Below are 19598 nucleotides of genomic sequence, written 5' to 3' on the forward strand. Positions count from 1 at the left end.
ACTTAGGTACAGAATATAATTGCGATTGCGTTGCCATTACATATAGATATGCTCCGTATCATGTATGCTCAGAAATACATAAGTTGTTTTCCTTTTCCTTCCTCTCATCCTTCTTCTCTCTCTCTCTCGCGCTTTCAAACGTTTTTTTTTTCTAAGGTAGTATGGCACGTTTAATGTTCCAAAAGAGCACATGTTTCAGTCTTACGACAGCGAGTGGTTCGGCTAAGTACAGAGAGATGTATGACTTATTGAATAGAAACTCATTTAAAAATTGTTTAGGTATGCCTTAGGAAATTGAACGCATGATTGTTTTCCAAGTTGCTCTCACTAATTCGCGTCTACCTTATCGTTTTATTCTCTAATGGCAGTATCTGATACAAAGACACGAATTGTACAAAAATGTTCGGATATAGGACAATGAAGAGCAATCAAGTAAACAAATGTTGATGATCAATCGATGATCAACCGATGAAATTAGAAAATACGTTAAAGTTTCAAGTGATAAGGCATTGATTTGATATTCGTATTAGTTCATATGTATTATACAATTCTTATACTGTTACATATGCCCTCAGTTATGTATCTCTAATAAATATTAAGCTCGTCAACAATAACACAGTAATTTCAGTATACATTAAGGTGCTGGCCGCTTTTGATGGGTCATTTCGAATTATATCGGCAACATTAGCGGTTCTTATCTTTTCAACAGAAATTTTTCTTAAATTCTACAAAAGAATTCTCTCTCAGTACATCGTGAAAGCGTGAAGAACATTAGAGTTTTAAACGTCCATAAAACACAAACGTCACATTTTAATGTGGGACATGTGAGACGACGCGTATTTAAGACGAGAAAATTTTAAAATGCAGTTGCATAATGCACGACGAAATGCAGAAAAAATATAGCGAGTTTACCAAAACTTTTGGTGCGTTTCAAATCTTAAAGCAATTAAGGCGTATATCCGGCTCAGATCATGCAACCTGTCCAAATATTTCTGCAAAAACAAAACAGAAAATTATTCGACATCGAACTTTCTCTTATGAATGTTGAATGACCAATGAATGTGTTGAAAATTCACGTAAATTTTAAAATATACCGAAACTTTATGTATTGCATTTAACTGTCATGGAATAATATTAAAACCAATGACGAGAATTTAAAGAAACACGTCAAAAGATATATCAATTGATTTTTTGATAGGCAGGATTGATCTATGATTACAGAGTGAATTGCTTTTTCTCAACCTTTTTCTGCATTTTCACAACAATTAAAATGTTTTTATGTATATATTTATACAAGAATTTTTTCCCTATTTATGTAAATCTTTCAATTGGCAGTTTTCTTTCATTGATCTTGTTATTTAATCAGTGATTTAGAAAAAAAAGTTTTTCTAGAAATAATTCGTAAAAGGAGAGTCAGAAAAACAAATTAAAAACAATCAATGATGTAAAAATATAAAACCGGAGATTTTAAATATTAAAACTGGATTTAATCTAGCGTAACTCTTGAATTATCTATAAAATAATTGAGAGCAAATATTTGCAGCAATATTATACAGAATTGATATCGTAATTTAGAATCAAGATTACCACTTATTTGATATCTTACAAAATTTCTATACAAATTTACTTATTTACAGAAGTTTTTTTTACGTTTCAAGTGCTCAACGAGTTACGTTTAAAAAAATATCTGGCCGTATTTGTTATATATAATATATAAAAAAAAAAGAAAGAAACGTATCGATAAAGTCCTATCTTTATACTCAAATTGCACTTTAATAGCGTTTTCTGGGAAAACTAGTGCAACACTGGTGCACACTGAGTGCAATTTTATTGTTCCAATGTGAAAAATCAGTTCACATATTTTCAGTATTTAATGTTCTACTGACAAAAATTTGTCAAATTGAACACAGTAGATCATTAAACAATAAAATTGCACTCAGTGTGCACTAGTGTTGCATTAGTTTTCCCAGCAGAAAACTCTATTAAACGCAAGTTCTCGGTCACTCAACTGATCTGGCAACGACTTAGCTTACTCATCTGTTTCGTCATTGGGTTTAATGCTAGCGTAATTGTTCATGTTTCTATTCACCCTTAACATCTTGAGAAAACTGCCTAATACCAGTATAGTTTTTCTGTGCCTCCTAAAGATCCCGGCGTACAGTTCTTCGCGTACGTCCCTTCTGTCGCTGACATCAGAGTCGATGCTCGATACCGAGACAACCGAGGGCTTGGCCGAGACCGGTTGATGATAATTGTTGGCCTCGCCCGTGTTAAGGATCACACAATGCTGATTATTTATCATTCTGATCGCGACAACTCCTCGACCTTGTCTCTTATTATTTTATTACGCACCCGCCCGAGCCGTTCCTCCTTTTAACGTAACTGTTCGCACGAATATACCTCGCAATTGTGTCACAAATGTAAAAACCTAGATGCTCGGATACTTGAAAAAATTTTTCAAACCGCAACTTCTCGTTTTTTAGCGCAGGTTTTTAGGTCTCTGTCGTGTGATCTCGGAAAAACTGATTAGGAGACTTCGCAGAAGAGATTTTATAGATACGCTATATGTGCAAATACGTAATGTGCAACTTGTAGGAGTATAGTGATAAAGCGTCCCTGTTTTTTTACGTCATTCAAACTGTCGCTTATCTTGAAAATTTAAGGCAGCTATATCTCGTCTCGTTGTCGGCGCTTTATGTACCGAGCGTTCGCGATTACACGCGAATACTTGAAACGACGCTATTTACGGCAAAAATCAGTACGTTTTTCGTCAACTAAACCTAACTCTTTAATCTTCAATCGTCGAATTGTCCACGATTAAATTGTGTATCAGTCTCGTGTAGCTCCGTATAACTTTCCCCTTTCTACGACGGAACGTTCGCACACGCAAAAGCGCAGTTTCTAATCTTTTTCAAACGCACATCTCTCCAGTTCGAACGCATTCGCGCTTGAGGGGACGTTTTGGCTTCCAAACTTAGCTCTGAATACGGCGTAAAATTAAGCACACGAATAAATTGTTCGTCAAGCCGTTTTCACGGAACTTCCGGGTTGGTCCGGTAGTCCCTCTTGAACTGCAATGAGGGTAAGATCGACGAGTGAGCGGTTTTGATACTTTGTCATCGGGTATGATGCAACGTGGCTGAAAACGCACGTGTCGCAATGTCTTCTATTATACATCAGTGGCGCAGCTCCACTCACGGTCCAACGTCGAGAGACAAACTGTAAACAGACGAGAGCGAGCGATGTAAATTTAAACAAATAACACGCAGAGAACGCGAGCGAATGTGCCATAAAATATCTCTGAAAAATCGAGACGCGGCACGTGTTTACGTACTAGGATACTAAAAAAAAAATTCAAAGCGTGTACAGTATAAAAATAATTGCAAAATAAAAATAAAAGATTAATCAACATAGGAAAATTAAGTAACTGCGTCGAAGATGGAAATGATTTTCGGTTTTAGTAACACAGGTAACTTACTCGAATTTTTGTACATAACTTTCTTTTTACGTAAATCGAGTCCTACACATATATGTCCTCGTTCCTCATAAAAATATTAAAATATAATCGTCGAAAAATGAATATTCCTCGCAAGGCGTATTTCCGATGTTTCGGAATAAAATATCTCGGATAAGTAATACATTATGGAGTATTCACTTTTCGATAATCTCACCTTAATACCTTTACACACAAAATGTATGCAAAAATCAATTTAAAAAGATTTATATGAATTTATGCGGAAATTCAAAATGGGAAAACGTTTCTAGCGAGATCAGACTTTATTAATCGTGCTTAATTTTTCTAAACTTATTTGGGTTCAATATATACTCTTCTTTGAATACTATATATCCTTAGTCTTAAACACTTTTTTTCTAACACTCTGTATGTGTAGGGACATAAATTATTCTTATGTTCAAAACTACGCAGAGTGCTCTACGATAAATACTGCGTCAAAATTGATGCTATTAATAACGATAGTGTGTTGTTGATGAAATTCGATGTCAACGATGGAGAACCGGTCAATAAAGCTACGCAGCGACGCGGAATTAAGGAAACACCACTGCCGAATTTTTATTCCTTTCCCCTTTTTATTTTTTATTTTTCCAATTTTATCTCTCTTTTTGCCTCCAAGAATAAGGCCATGCAAAATGCGTAAAATTAAATAATGACGATTGCAAAATTTAATGCATTGGTTATGAAAATTATACGACTTTTATGTAAGCGAATTTAGTGTTATTTCCGTGGTGTCATGTGAACTATCGAGGAATTAGGGCGTAAATCAATTTTAAACGATGCTAATTATATCAACAATATAATAAGGTGTACACCTACTTATCTCTTATCTTACGATATTAACTTATTGTTAGTGCAAAGCATTTTTCGGAAAAAGAATTATATATTTTTCGTTACGTAACTTGAAATATTGTTACGGTCATAATTTAGAAACTTGTAGAAAGAATCAGGAAATTGAACATATCACTCTGTTGACTCTAACAATAAGCATCTTGATTAAAAATTAAATACGAAATGGTACGTGGGTACTCTGTACACAGAGTGTATACGTAATATATATAGATATATAAAGTTTAATAAGATAATAAGTTAACAAGATAAGAGTCGATAATGAAAATTCATATCTAGCGATATTAAAAATGAGAATTCGATTGCTTCTTATCATGTTTGTTCAACAGAAACTTTAAAGTACAATGAATATAATATCATAATTTTCGACAGCTTATTAATTGTATTATAAATTTCTATGACAGCGAGACCATTTGAAATTAACAAAAGGAATCATTTTTTTATCCGCTTCTAATTTTTAATTAATTCAGTTCAATTTAAAACACACATACGCACACTTTTCTCCCCTTTCCTTTTTCTCTCTCTCTTTTCCTTAATAAACAATTTTCTGATCCCGATAGTACGATTCAGAATTGTAAGAGAAGTTTAATGGGAAGATTATTGATTCTCTTAACAGGCTGTTCGATATACAAACAATCATCCCGATGTCTTGCTGTCATCTCGATTATTGACGTCAAAGATAGTTAGATTTAATAGGCGAACATTCGATTGCATGCGAAGCAAACATTGCTTTAACTGATGAGTCAGAATTAGGATCACAAACATGATGAGTAACGCGACGTTTGACATGTGTTTACGAGAACAAATATGCAGTGAGGAGTCGAGTAGACTGAAAAAGCGAGAAATTAAAACTTAGCACTTAAATCTATTGGTACGTAAATCTCGACATTTTTTTGCGATATATTTTGTTTAATGTGACAGCATTTGCTTGAAACATTTCTCTTTATATTTTGCACAGCATTACCCAAGTGCTATATCTTCTCAGTTTAAGCTGAGAACTCGTTACAGGAAGAACGGTGTGGTTCTAACAAGATTTATCTTGTTTTAACACCGGGGCCACGCTTTCCAAGAAGCGCGCATTCAATTTTAAATGACAAATTTGGAAACAGACAAATAGAACGATTAATTTCATCCTTTAACAGTGTACACGATTTGATTTACAACACATGTACAAATATGCACGCGCACTTAAGTTAATGGTTATTCGAAATATGCATATATTCCAGATAACGATTAACTTAAGCAACACTCGGCTTGTATCAGTTTACCGGAAGCACAGAATAAGGAAGCATGAGAAGAGCCTGGAGAATGCGCTCTCAGATAGTGGTGCAGGTCAGGTTTCAGAAGCCTTATTCTTAGGCGCGTTGCAACATACGCGATCCTCTAACGTTTCCTACGTCGTATTTCTGATTCTGTATATACGACAGCGTGTTTCCGCGCGGCACGGTGCCTCTGCCCGTTACGTCGACAAATATTAACCGATTATTTCACGTGAACGTTGACCTTCTTCGTTGCAGAGGAAACGAGGACGGGGGAGGGGGGGGGGCAATTCTCTTATGTGTAATAATCGAATTGTTTCCGGTATATGTACGGTATGTAATGTCGTGTTTCTTCGCGCACAGATCTTGCCGCACGACGCGAGGGCGAGGAGGCTGTTCGTCACATCCGGCGGCTTGAAAAAGGTACAAGAGATTCAAGCTGAGCCGGGCACCACTCTCTCGGAATACATAACAATAATCAATTGCTGCTTCCCGGAGGAGATCGTCAGGTTACTCTCCTTTTTCTACCCCTTTCATCCTCGTAGTTTAACGTAAAGTCAGAAGGATATCCTTTGCAAAACAATTTTACCAAACGTGTTCCCTCACCGTGTGTCACTTCTGTCTCTCAAAGTCGTAATTATCTTTGATTCCTCCTCTGTCACGAGTCTCTGCTTTCTCTACGTCGCGCGTACGCAAAATATCTCTTCAACTGCTCATTCAAGAACTTCTTGTCCCTATCACGGAAGGCCATCTAGTCAGGTCATTAATTCATAATTAATTTCCTACGTGAGATACATTGATTCCTGTCGCAAAGTGGCCGTTACGTACGCGGGATCAGGACGGAGGCCTAATTTCTTTGGGAGAGGAGCGACAGACGATTCGCGATACGCTAACAGAATGAATTAATTACTACAAACACTAGTTGCTCGCGTATAACCTTATCTCTTTCTGGCTTTCACCCGTCGAAGGTACTTACGCGCGTGGGCGAAGGCGAGACTCGCGCCTCGTCTGCTAGAAATCTGGGCTAACCGTCACCATCGCGTTCACGCACCGCCAGCGTATGCAAATAACTGCCGCGGCACCGTTTCTGGATCCCCGGTGTCTTAATTTAAATCGACCGTGCGATAAACAGCACGCCCGCCATGTTGTCACAGCTGATCGCCAAACGCCAACTCGGAGTAGTGCGTACATCGTCGCGTGGCGCTTCGTGGCGAGACCCGCGTGCGCGCGCGCGCAGGATCAATAAATCGTCCCAGTTATTATTTCCGCGCGCAATAAGATCTGAAATAATAATTTCTTCCTTTTCCTCTTTTACTTTTTATAAATTCTCATTGTTTAATTCTCTTTGAATTATTTTAATTAGCACAGTCCAAATAACGTGCACCACGTTTTTTTTTACCGTTAGACAATAAATTGCTATAATAATTTAACGGTAACATCATCATTTATTGCTCACATGTTAGCCTCTGATTTTGCTGTACTGTTCTTTTTTTCGGATAACCATCGTATGAGCCTAGCTTGTTTTCATTCGCTTGTAATCTTTTATTTTTTTCTTGTTTTTCTGTTGATAATCTGTTTTACGTATCGATCGGCGCAAAGAGAATGATAATGTTCTCGTGTCTGTTCGGTTCAATGTGGGCTCGAGAGAAAAAGGGCAAATAAAACTAAAACATACTTGAAACGAATATAATCTCCCTCTATTTCCATTCATTTCAACACGCAATCGAAATACAAAAATTGGAAGATTGGAATTCGATCAGTTCAGATAAATTTAAAATTTTAATCCATTTCTTCTCTGAATTGATGTAACTCTAATCTCTAATTTATATAGTTTCAATCTAATATAGATTCAATCTTAATACATCAAAAGATAGCATTTCTGCTCTTACAATTGTACTCTGCATTTTAATTCTTTTCTTCTTCTTTTTCTTTTCTTCTCCTCTGTCGACATCAAAGTCCAAGTATTTCTTTTGAAGGCAGATGTAGTTAAGACAAATTTTTTTATCTCCTAAATTTTTACGTCACGGATATCACTACATTGTTTCAGATATTATTCGCCCGGTTATCCGGACAGCCTTCTGGAAGCTGTGGAGCAGTACCAGCCGAAGGGTCTTTTCGTCTTCGATCACAAATCGTCGTCCGAGAACACGGAGTCCAGCTTGTCGCTTTATAACGATGAGGGATGATTCTAAATTATATATTTCGTCATTGTATTCTGCTTGTATAGCCGAGAAGCATTTGTGAATATGCATTATTGTAATTAAAAATCGTATAACGGTTCATTTAATTTTAAATCTGCGTTTATCGAAAGATCTTGAATGATTTTGGCTGCGCGATTTAATAATAATATAATATATTTCTTATTGTGTGGCTCGCGGCTTTGCAAGGCATTTTTCAGGAACGTACCCAAACCTTTAAAAATCTCATATTCCTCTTCAAATCCTGGGGGTCTATTACGTATCTTTTCACGAGGTAAAAATGCGAAAAGTGAAAGAATTCACTAATCTACGATTTCATTGGTCGAAATCTAGTAATTCTGCACAACGCATAATGCGTATAATAAGCATAAGAAAATTGATTGGTCTATTTCCTTATGCACATGTGTATGGACCAATCAATTTTCTTATGCTTACGCCAGACTAGCGGCTCGCGGCCGCGAGCCGCTAGTGTGATACGGGCATTATGCGTTGTGCAGAAGTGTGTGCTCCCCGCTTTAACATTGCCGTGTATTTCCAACAATTTACCAAATTACATGTGAATTAATACAATGCGAAAAATCGCATTGTACATACATATACATACACCGTTGGTTTAAGTTCGGAGTAAGTTCGGTTCCACTTCTCGGGACGAGTAGGCCGCACCGTCACTCGTCAGTACATTTTGGAACGAATCCGACAATCCGACGTGCTTGTCGATCGACAGCTACATGTGACCGAGACAAGGCTTATCTTCCTGGAACGAACGAAGAGATATAATAGGTACGTACAAAGAAATATTACGGTATTTAATTAAGGACCACTATTTCCAACGTCTGCTAACCTCTAACCGAGTTAATTTTCAGAATAACCAGTAGAAGTTGGTTAGTCTGAAAGTTAACGGTTTGAGGTTAACAGACGTTGGAAATAATAAAGTCCTATAAAATAGCGGCTCTAAATCGTTAATTTCATAAATCATAATCCTCATTAAATTTGTTTTGCCGAATAGAGCGAAAATGGATAAGAAGACTCCGCGTGAAAAGGGTTTTAAACGTGACAGTGATGACGGCAAAGCTGAGAAGCGGTCGAAAGTATTGTACAATAGAAAATTCACGGCGCCTTTGAGAAAAAAGCGAAAAAATGAGTACGATCCTAAGGAAGAGGCTAGGTAAAAACGTTTGAAAAATGAGACGAGCGTGATAATCTTTTTGACGCGAATGTTTAAAGGTATATTTAATTTGCAGATTAGAGAAAATAGTCTTTGGCGATCCGAGCGATATCATAAATAACTTATTAAATAAGTCTGAGACGAAGGCAAAAGATGAAGCCGTTGATGTTTTTGCCGAAACGATCGTAGACGATAGCAAGGATAATGAGAAGGACAGCGAGGACAGCGAAGTTGGCGAGGCTGAATCAGATCAGGATATTTCAGTTTCAAGTCGTAACGATGATACGAAGTCCAAGGAGAAGAAAGCGGCATGGATAGACGAGGACGATTACAGTTACACGTAAGAAGACATATTTTTTGATATATGTATTGTATATTTCTCCTTTATTGTACGGACTTCTATATTTTCCAACAGCGTAGATACAGCTCTGAATATGCAAAATCGCAAATTACCATGCGAGAGGCCGGAAAAATTGTATAGCACATATTTGAAGAACAGATACAAATTGTTCGTGGGCACGCCCAAGTGGGCTGAACTCGAAAGAAAGGATGAGGCTGATGACGACGACTTGGATAGCGATATCTTGAAGGTACTTTGGTGTCTTGGAATTCCTCTTCGGCTCAATGGATCGGAATCTTAATATCGTTTCCCATATTTAGCACAGTTGCCATTTGGAAGCGCCGAAAGTGAAGAATCTACCGAAAAACGTTATCGACATTAAGGCGCTCAAGGCTTTGAATAGAAGCACTCACACGGAAGGCCCTATTATTACCAGCGTGGAATTTCATCCGTCATCCACAGTGGCTTTGGTCGCTGGTACGTCAGGCGTCCTATCCCTATTTCAGGTATTTAAATGCAAAGATTTCTTAATTTTAAATATAATACAGGAAGATGTAATCGCGCGAATATATAGCGTGCTGAATCTTTACAAGCTTTCTGCTTGTATTTTTCTTCAGATTCTGTAATCTTATTATTTTACGTTATCTCGATTTAATAACATTACTTGAGAAATGTATCTTTAACATTTTAAACTTGAACTCGCCTTTAAGAAAGCGAGCCTTTAATTTCTCCCGAAGTTAAATCAATTGAATTATCAGAACGTTCGTCGATTATTATTAATAATAAATTGTTTCTGTTTTACAGGTGGATGGACATACAAATGAAAAATTGCATAGCATGCAATTTGAAAAATATCCAATTAGCAAAGCGACATTCATGAAGGAGGGAACAGAAATTTTGCTTGGCTCCCAATATTATCCGTATTGTTATACTTATGATTTGATGAACGACAAGACGTATAAATTACCTCTGCCACATAAGATTACAAACATGAAGGTTCGTCGAATCACCGATCTGTCATATCAGAAACAACTTTTGTAGATTGAAGGCTATATTTTGGTATTTCCAGCGTTACGAAGTATCCCCTGATGGCAAATTAATAGCCTTGTGCGGAAGATTGGGCGAGATATATTTGTTACACAGTTTTACTAAAGAACTAGTCTGCACACTCAAGATGAATTCAAAATGTAGGGTATTGGCGTTTACTCCAGACAGTAAAACGCTTATCACGCACGGTGGTGAGTAGGCTTGTACGATCTTCTGTATACACGAGATGAGATTTCTAGATTGGTATGGCATATCTTTTTTCTTATTCAAACCGCAGACGGCAACGAGATGTATATATGGGATCTGAATACTCGCACGTGCATCAATCGTGCCATAGATGACGGATGCTTATCTTGCGCATCGCTCGCCGTGTCCCCGAGCGGTCAATTTGTGGCTACAGGCAGCGCGCAGGGTGTGGTTAATCTGTACAACATGAAAACTGTACTGGAGGATCAAATCCCCGCGCCTGTAAAGATAATGATGAATCTCGTGACTAGTGTTACGAGCCTGAAATTTAATCCAACTTCCGAGATACTGAGTGCGGCATCGGTTGACAAACACAATGCATTTAGGATGTTGCATTTACCATCGTTTACCGTGTTCTCGAACTTCCCGACATTTCAAACCATCATAGGAATGTCACAAACGATTGATTTTTCCCCTGGCAGTGGTTATCTCAGCATTTCAAATAGAACAGGTTCCGCTTTACTGTATAGGTTGAGGCATTATGGAAATTATTGATTGTATTCATAAAAGAATTTTTCTAATGGCTTGTATACAGTATAAAAATCTGTATGGAATATATAAGATTGGTGTAATTAAATTTTTTTTATAGGTATATCTTAATTGCTTTATCCTACTTACTGCTATTAGTTTATTCGTACAATTAATTACACAGTATAGGTAAAGCCACGGTCGTAAAGCTACGCGACATTAGAAAGATACTAGTGCTACATTATACATACGCTTAAACAAGAAATTACAAAAATTTCCACACGTTCAAAAAGCAAAATTGTACATATTTTTATTGATAGTATCACATGTCAAGTTATACTGTTGTTTCAAGTTCATGCAGTAGAAAAAAAAATTGATCTTTTTATTCTGCCTTTATTAAAAGTAAAGTGCGTAATTTCTTCGCATTAAAGCAATTTTTCTTTTTGAAGAAAGAATTTTAGAAAAGTGATAGATGTTACATTTAAATCATCCTCACTTCATTAAAGTTTCTTAACATTTAAATATCATTTTTCGAATATCGCTTTTAAAAGAGACACATAAAATGTTCATATACAAATAATACATCTTGCCATTATGAAAATTCTTGTACAAAGTAATAAAGACTATAAGCTATTTTTTCTTTTTTTCATTTAAACAAATCTCAATACGCGTGCAGTCTAATGGATTTTTGCACGTTACATATAATACAGACTTTGTACGCATTGCAGTTCTCCTATTTACCGCGTATCTAATTGCAATAAATATTTTTTTGATATCTTTATTAATATATTTGTACTATGAGTAAAAAATGTTATATATAGGTGTAGGAGTTTTATAAATAAAACAGGCTCAAATAATATTTCACATGAATGTTTAGAAAAGCAAGATGACTAAGAGCCGATTTCACAGTCTCCGATTAAACTCACTCTGCATCTCTTTCTAACTGTTCCCCTAGAAAGAGACGAAGAGTGAGTTTAATCGGAGGATCAAGTTAATCGGAGACTGTGAAATATCGGCCCATAATGTGCACTGAATGACATATTCCTGGATATATACGAAATGTAACGTCTAAGTTACAAATTTATCTTATAGAATTGTGGTGATTGTCACCATTGGTCATTTGTCGCTTGCTTGTTCATTGAAAGTAAATCATTCAGAACTTCGTATATATTGCGCTCCGTATACATTTCTAAATAAGTAATTTAGAACTGAATATTTCTAAGATAACTATACACACGCATACATACACATACTGTTTCGTTATTACATCTCGATACTTTTTTTTCGAAAAACATCGAGTTGTTACGAGCTTACTTAGCAAGCTGTGGATTACGTTATATTACGCGTGCGCGCACATAAATATACACACGTACACACGTTTTCATGTATGTACAGTTTTCTAATCTGACAGTAACGGAGGAAAATGATTCTTTATATGAAAAAACAAGTAAAGAAAATTTTTCAGATAATTTCCGAAAAAAATAACTGAAAATTGGAAAGGTAATATATTTATGCTTCTTTTAACTTAACTTTGCATAATCAAAATCATCTTGACAGAGAGAAAGATAGCTATTAAAATAAGTATAAGAATACGATCGTCTTATTAAAAAATAAAAATAAAAATGATTTTAATGTTTTATAACTTTTTCGATAATTTAAATTATTCTAAATAATTTTACTCAACAGAATGTTTTGTATTTATATATTGATAATCGTCAAAGAACTGTTAAAGATTATCATTTATCGCAGTTTCTCGATTTTTAGCATTACATATAATTATGGACTATTTAAATTAGAATTTTATTACAATATAATTAAAGAACATAATTTTGTATAATTTATCTGCTTTATAAATCGCGAAAAAGCTTCTTTTCAATAGTTCACCACTTTTGCAATCAAAAGATAAATAAAAGAAAAACAATGTTATTAATTGCATATTTAAAAGATAAAATATGCATATGTAGAGTCAATATATGGTGTCAAACGAATAAATCTAGAAATAATAATATAAGAATTCTTACGATAATAACAAAAGCTTTATCTTTGTAATCCAGTTCATTAAAGCAGTGCTACTCACTAACACGATATACAATGATAGTGAAATAAATACTCGCATCAAGCAAAATATAACAAAAATCTAGTGCATAAACAAAACAAGATGACGTTTTACACAATGATGGCGTGATATTATTAGATATGTACCACATCTCACAGTAGCACTTTAAGGCTAAATTACAATTATAAAATCTTTCCTAGCGTTTACAAAGACTCTGAGGACATAAGTCCTGTAATATTAGTTGGTAAACTTATGCACACTGTCCATTGTACCTTAACCGTATATATGATATTTTATCTTGCTTGAAATTATGCGAGTGATTAATATCTTGTTTTTTCTTTATTTTCGATTGCTAGAGAGGACCACGTTTGAACCAAGGCATTTAATTTCAAATAAATTGTTATAGTCAATAAATATAATACAAATTTGATATTAATATAAATTTAGCATAGTATATTTAAATGTTTATGCATAGATATCAAATGGTTCTCGTTGATTCTTCTTGTCTCCCTTCGTCAATTGCATATCTCAGAGCCTGATAATCATTAATATATATATACATGCATACATATATACATATAAACGTACGTACGTATATGTCTGTGCGCGCGCCCGTCCGTGCATATCGTATATGTATAACATATACACATAAAATATTTTCTACCGTACATATATATACATTTTATTATTCTCGCGTAACGTGAACGCTTCGAATCTACGTCTCTTTCTTGAATTTCATTGTTTTCCTATCAGATTTCTCGTTTTCCGCATTCCTTTGGTGAATTGGCGTGAGAAACACTAGCTATTGGTCCGTCGTGGTCGTCGGGAGAGCGCTTGTATCCCCGTTGCCGCTTTCAACTATGAGCATCACAGTCTCAGCTGCACCCCTCACACATTCTATCTGGTGGCTTCCCCAGTCTTTACGTTGACAAAACGTCGAGCAATACGGCGTGCGTCTGCATAAAGAGCACTCTGCGAACGCTTCCCGATTACAGTTGGCACACTGAAATTTATTGTACATATTTTTGTGTTTATTATACTTATATTTTTTTATTGTAATTATTATATTTATATTTATGCTTTAAAGTAGATTCCAAGTAACTAATAACTCTACAAAGCATGCAGTTTATGCATAATGATGCCGAGTTTCTGCTTGAAATGATATCAGTTGAAAGTTGTAATTTTCCAATCTTAATTAAACACTTGTGTACAAACGAAGACTAGAAACTTTATCAAATCTACTTCGGCACCGAAACGTGCATTAAATGTGAACTAAATTGTTGGTTTGAATTGCCTAATTTTATTTATATTTATAAAGTTTGAAGTTTTCGAATTATTTATAAGAAAAGCCGGTTATAATAATATTAAAAAATGGAACGTTGAAGATAGAACACAAGCGAAAAATATTTTGTCCGCAAAGATATATTTTTTACCTTTTTGTTATGCGAATCAGACGCCGGTTGTAATCCAACGGTCTCGATTACATCCGCCCGTCCGCCGAGTTGCGCGACCAACGCCTGCTCCCTTCTCTGCTGCCTGTTCAACTCCTTCGCTTCTTCCAAGATACGTCTAAATTCGTAAGCCAACTTCATCATTTTGCTCGACATTTCGTCCAGTTTCTTAAAGACGTCATCGCCTTGACCGTTTTCCGTTTGTGCATTCTGCACAACTGTGTCCTGTTCCTGAGATTGCTGCACGACCAGTCCATCAGCAGAAACGAACTGCGGCCAGACCTCTTTGTCAGGCACAACAACCTCGTCGCCGCTCTCATCGTTATTGCTGCCGTCACGCGAAGTCTCGATCTTGTGTTTGCGCGAGGGAGTTTCTCCATCGGATGAATCCTTGGGTCTTTTTCGACGTTTGTACGGAGTGAAGAGGCGAACTGGTCCCGTCTGAATAGATCAATATTATATAATTTAAACTCAAATATATCGAGCATACATACATTTCATATATTGGAACATGCGGAACACGAATATTGGGCTCGCGAGTAATCTACTGATCTGCTTACCGCGCTGTCGTCATCGCAGCACGCGGCACAGGTACAGGAGGTAGCGTGAGGTTTCAAGATCTGTTCGTCGATAAGAGTCTGCAGACTTCTTCCACCAAATCGAATGCTACGTTTCCAATCTTTGCTGGACGCTCTGCCGCAGAGGGCCTCGAACTCGCTAGGCGTGTACCAATCCGAGCCGAGCTTGATACACCGTCCTCTACCGCCAGAACCGAATCTACTCTTGTGCAACTCCGCATTTGTGTTCTTACATCTGATAGGTAGCACCGCCAGATTCGCCGAATCCGACCAGCTGTATATCGGCTGAGAGCTGGGCGTCGACACATGTATCTGCTCAGATTCCGTTTCATCCGTGCTGTTCTGAATGACTATGTGAGTCGCCTTCAGCTCACCATTCCAACGCAGAGGATCCGAGTCCTTGTCGTGACGCGGTTCGCAAATGAACCCGTTGTCGACGCATAGCATCTGCTTGAACTGCCCCGAACCTGGCAGCTGTAGATGAAAAATATATCTTAAGTATGTACAATTGAAAACCAGCGTGTTCTTTTTATTTTACTCCTAAACAGATGTTTTGCAATAAGATACAAATTTTTAGATGCACATTATATTAATTAAAAGAAGCTTTACAGTTAAATAAACTAGACTTTGCTTGCTGAAATCAATGTTATCAAAATACAAAGACAAGTAAATTCTGCGCCAATGTTTTATTTCAACTTCTGTTATTATTTATATAGTGTAAGATTAAAAAGATTGAGCCAAAACACTTTTGTATAGTGTCTCTGTCCAATCTTAAGACATAAATAACAAGAATTAATAATCCAAGTATACAATCTCAATCTTGGCACAAAATTCGCGTTAAAGAATGAAAACTAATATGTTGAGCCTGTAAACTTTTTTAAAAGGTTAAAACTCGTGCTAAGCTTTCCACGACAAATTGAACGAGGGACATCATCGACGGGACGGCACGCCGTACAAGCAACGCTTCCTGTTGCCACCGTCATCGGGAACGATAGCAGGCGGGTGGAAAAAAAAAGTGTCGCGTCCGCCGACGAGATTCCCCGCGATTCCTCGAGAAAGCGTGCCGGCGACCGCTCACGACCGCTGGCCCACGGACGCACCTGCAGCTGATCCGAGGTGATGACGTTGAAGGTCGTGCCATTGGTCGAGTTCGCTACGCCGATGATGGAGCCGACGGGAAGAGAGACCGGCACGCCGACCCCAGGAACGCCCGGCACGCCCGACACCGTAGTGACGCTCGCCGTGACCGCGACGGGATGTGCCTCGTGCTCGCTCGTCAGCGCGGCCGCCTCCTCGGTCTCGCTCGTCAACGGTTCGGACATGTCCGGTAGCACGGCGACACTTTCCGATGTTTGGCTCTCCTCCATTTCGGCTGTTCTCGCCTCGTCTCGCCTCGCCTCGCGCCAAGCCACGCGCGCGCGCTCGGTCTTGTCTCCTCGCCTCTTCCACCTGCTCCTTCTTCGCCGCGTTCCGAACAGTTCGTTCCAGCACACACAAAGAGCGCGCGAGTCGCGAAGAGGAAGCGCGTACGTGTGCGCACGGAACGCTCGGCGACGCTCGGCGGGCCGCCATCGAGCCTCGGTCAGCTTCGGAATGGTAGACGAGCCACGTAATGCTCATTGCTCCGTCTCTTTCGCGCACGGGTAGGATCGAGCGCGCGAGAAAGAGACGGAACATTTGTCGCCGTCCTCGTTTACTATTCCGAAGCTGGCCGAGCCTCGCCGAGCGCGTTCCGAGCACACGCACGTATACGTGGCACACATGCTTTCTCTTCGTGTGCGTGATCCCTATCAGCTCTCTCGAGTCTCGATCTCGACTAGTCTCGAGTAATAGGCCAGTCAAATTAGACATTGAGGTCGAAAGTGATGCGAACTTTTTTATTCCTTTTTAGGCGTGTAGGGGGTGTTTAGAAAAGCTTATTTCTGAGTTGTCGGGGTATTTGACCCAGAGCTTTTTGAGGGGGGGGAGGGGAAACCAAAATTTTCGCGGTTTTTTGCATTTATCTCGTTTCGATTAATAGATAGCACTTTTTTGCTCGTGAGAAAGTTGTAGGGCTTAAAAAAACGAAGAAAATGAGCGGTGATTCGTTCCGATTCGTCAAAAATTGAGCCTCTGGAAGTCGCGCGTGTCGAGCCGAGCGTTCGGAACTCGGCGCGTTTTTCGCTTCTGTCTCTTTTTTGATAAATGCAATCGAAAAATGACTAGTATAAAACTTGTAGAGGATGAAAATACCTACCATTTGCCGCATATTACATCAAAATTTATTGAATTTTTGGGGTCCTCAATTTTTGGAGGTTTGCCCAGGGGGGGGCTCAATTTTTGACGAATCGGAACGAGTCACCGCTCATTTTCTTCGTTTTTTCAAGCCCTACAACTTTCTCACGAGCGAAAAAGTGCTATCTATTAATCGAAACGAGATAAATGCAAAAAACCGCGAAAATTTTGGTTTTCTCTCCCCCCCTCAAAAAGCTCTGGGTCAAATACCCCGACAACTCAGAAATAAGCTTTTCTAAACACCCCCTACACGCCTAAAAAGGAATAAAAAAGTTCGCATCACTTTCGAGCAAAGGCCTTTTTTTTGTCTAATTTGACTGGCCTATAATGGCACGTCCACACCTGAGCACGCTCGGATCCGAGCCAAGCCGAACACGAACGAACGTACTGGTGTGGACGATGATCCGAGGCAATCCGAGATCCGAGATCCGAACCGCGCCGAACAGGCCCAGGGCCCAGTCGGCCAGACTGGCACAGAAGACTGGGCCAGACCGTTCAAGACCGTTCGCCGAATGCGCTCAGATCGGTCCGCGAGTCGTAGATCAGATCCGAGTATTTGCCATTCGTATGAATGTGTGTGGACGGGCCAGAGCGAATGTTCGAAGGTAAAGCCCCTTGCACAATGCCAGGCAACAGGCAATAGGAACAGGAAATAACCAAAAAATCGTTAATTACAACCTAAAAAATTCGAATGCTATGATTGGTTGGCAACAGGCACAGAATTTCCAACGTGACGGAAACTCTGTGTCTATTGACGTCTATTGTCTGTGTCACTCTTTCTACATTTATACATGATTTCTGATTTCTATCTCCTGTTCCTATTGCCTGTTGCTTGGCATTGTGCAAGGGGCTTAAGCCGTTTTCGGAGGAAGAAATTGAAGAAAATTCATCTTCGTACAGTAAATCACGGAAACTGACAAATGCATCTTCCAAGTCTTCGTGCGCCATGTTCACTGATGTTCACTAATTCACTATCTCCCGAACGTCTGGATATCACTTCCGAATACTTCCGAATAGCTTCGTTTGCCGCGTTTGCGCGATGGCGTCGGCGCCGAGGCGCCGCGGCGCCGCGGCGCCGCACAACGACGGATTTCTATCCTCGATTCGGAGACAATAGAAATCCCGAGAAGCATGATCTTCTCTTGACCCTCCTCGCCCGCTCATATTTACATGTATTATTTTACGCCATATGTTGTTCAAAAATAAATAATGCATTTTCGGATGTTATTCCTGTATTTTAAATAAAAGCAAATATGCGTATTGTGTGTGTATAATGTATAATAGGGATTTTAAAAATTATCAGACGCTTTTAAGCGGAGATTGTGAAATTATATATAGGGGAAAAGCTTGAACTGCAGTACTTTAGCAAACATATTTTAATATAATTCATAATAAATTTTTCAAAATCTTTAATAAATCTTCATTTTTTTATCTTTCTCTCACTTATTTTATACTTCTTTGTTTTAAACATGATGATTAATAAGGATAAGAACTTTTTCTCATTTTACTATCTCACTGATCAGCAAAATGTAAGCAAAAAGTCAGAATTTATTAATAAATTGCGTATTGAATAATATTGTGGATACAAAGATAAATCATTTTTTTGACATGTAAAAGTTATAGGCAATGTACAATTTCCTCTGTAGATAAGACGATTTAATTTAGCATTCTCCCATATGGTACATTTTTTCATGTTTTACGCCAATTCTTATTGACATTTGAGCTAGCCGATAAATTCATGATAATATGTATATTTATAATGTTCAGCTAATACTCGTTCTTAAATTTTAAACGGCGTCAACGTACTCTCGCTTTAGCTAGAATCCGTCCACTGCCGTCTCGATGTGCACAAAAGGTGCAGCTTGAACTATATACGTATTAGCCACGCGAATATTTCCGATAATAACTGTTTCGGTGATGATCACGATGATTTAGCTAATCAATTTCTTGCGCAATTTATTTTTGTTAAAAATGAATACTAGATAAGAATTGAGAATTATTTAATTATTTATTTAATTATTTAATTACGCTAATTTAATACCTTGAGTAAAACAAATAACATATATCGTGTTTTAAACTTTTCATCCTGGAGCACTATTATTTATCGATTTATTGTGCTTACGGGAGAAGGCAAGCTCACAACAGTACTTATTATG

The 19598-nt window shown here is 37.9% G+C and overlaps 3 protein-coding genes across 5 annotated transcripts; 1 reads left to right on the forward strand and 2 right to left on the reverse strand.

Annotated features, from left to right (window-relative positions):
• Window positions 1–132: 132 nt before the first annotated feature.
• LOC139823093 (uncharacterized) lies at window positions 133–6807 on the reverse strand. Its single transcript, XM_071795382.1, has 3 exons — window positions 6596–6807; window positions 2090–3219; window positions 133–992 (listed from the first exon to the last, which is right to left on the reverse strand). The coding sequence occupies exons 2-3, from the start codon at window positions 2300–2302 to the stop codon at window positions 909–911; spliced, it is 297 nt and encodes a 98-aa protein (XP_071651483.1). The 5' UTR covers window positions 2303–3219; window positions 6596–6807; the 3' UTR covers window positions 133–908.
• Wcd (U3 small nucleolar RNA-associated protein 18 homolog wicked) lies at window positions 5130–11207 on the forward strand. 3 transcript variants are annotated; one of them, XM_071795365.1, is made up of 10 exons: window positions 5130–5231; window positions 5983–6128; window positions 7667–8597; window positions 8824–8982; window positions 9059–9322; window positions 9398–9572; window positions 9643–9828; window positions 10127–10318; window positions 10392–10560; window positions 10647–11207. In XM_071795365.1, exons 4-10 carry the CDS (start codon window positions 8831–8833, stop codon window positions 11108–11110), a joined length of 1602 nt encoding a protein of 533 aa, XP_071651466.1. In that variant the 5' UTR covers window positions 5130–5231; window positions 5983–6128; window positions 7667–8597; window positions 8824–8830; the 3' UTR covers window positions 11111–11207. The 3 variants fall into 3 exon arrangements, with proteins under 3 accessions (XP_071651466.1, XP_071651468.1, XP_071651469.1); XM_071795367.1 differs by lacking the exon at window positions 5130–5231 and adding an exon at window positions 5542–5692; XM_071795368.1 differs by lacking the exon at window positions 5130–5231 and having other exon boundaries at window positions 5974–6042.
• Window positions 11208–11367: 160 nt separating this feature from the next.
• Deaf1 (deformed epidermal autoregulatory factor 1) lies at window positions 11368–16989 on the reverse strand. Its single transcript, XM_071795369.1, has 4 exons — window positions 16269–16989; window positions 15151–15642; window positions 14573–15031; window positions 11368–14142 (listed from the first exon to the last, which is right to left on the reverse strand). The coding sequence occupies exons 1-4, from the start codon at window positions 16533–16535 to the stop codon at window positions 13942–13944; spliced, it is 1419 nt and encodes a 472-aa protein (XP_071651470.1). The 5' UTR covers window positions 16536–16989; the 3' UTR covers window positions 11368–13941.
• Between the last annotated feature and the right edge of the window lie 2609 nt (window positions 16990–19598).

Source organism: Temnothorax longispinosus, chromosome 12 (genome assembly GCF_030848805.1).
Source record: "Temnothorax longispinosus isolate EJ_2023e chromosome 12, Tlon_JGU_v1, whole genome shotgun sequence".
NCBI lineage: Eukaryota > Metazoa > Arthropoda > Insecta > Hymenoptera > Formicidae > Temnothorax > Temnothorax longispinosus.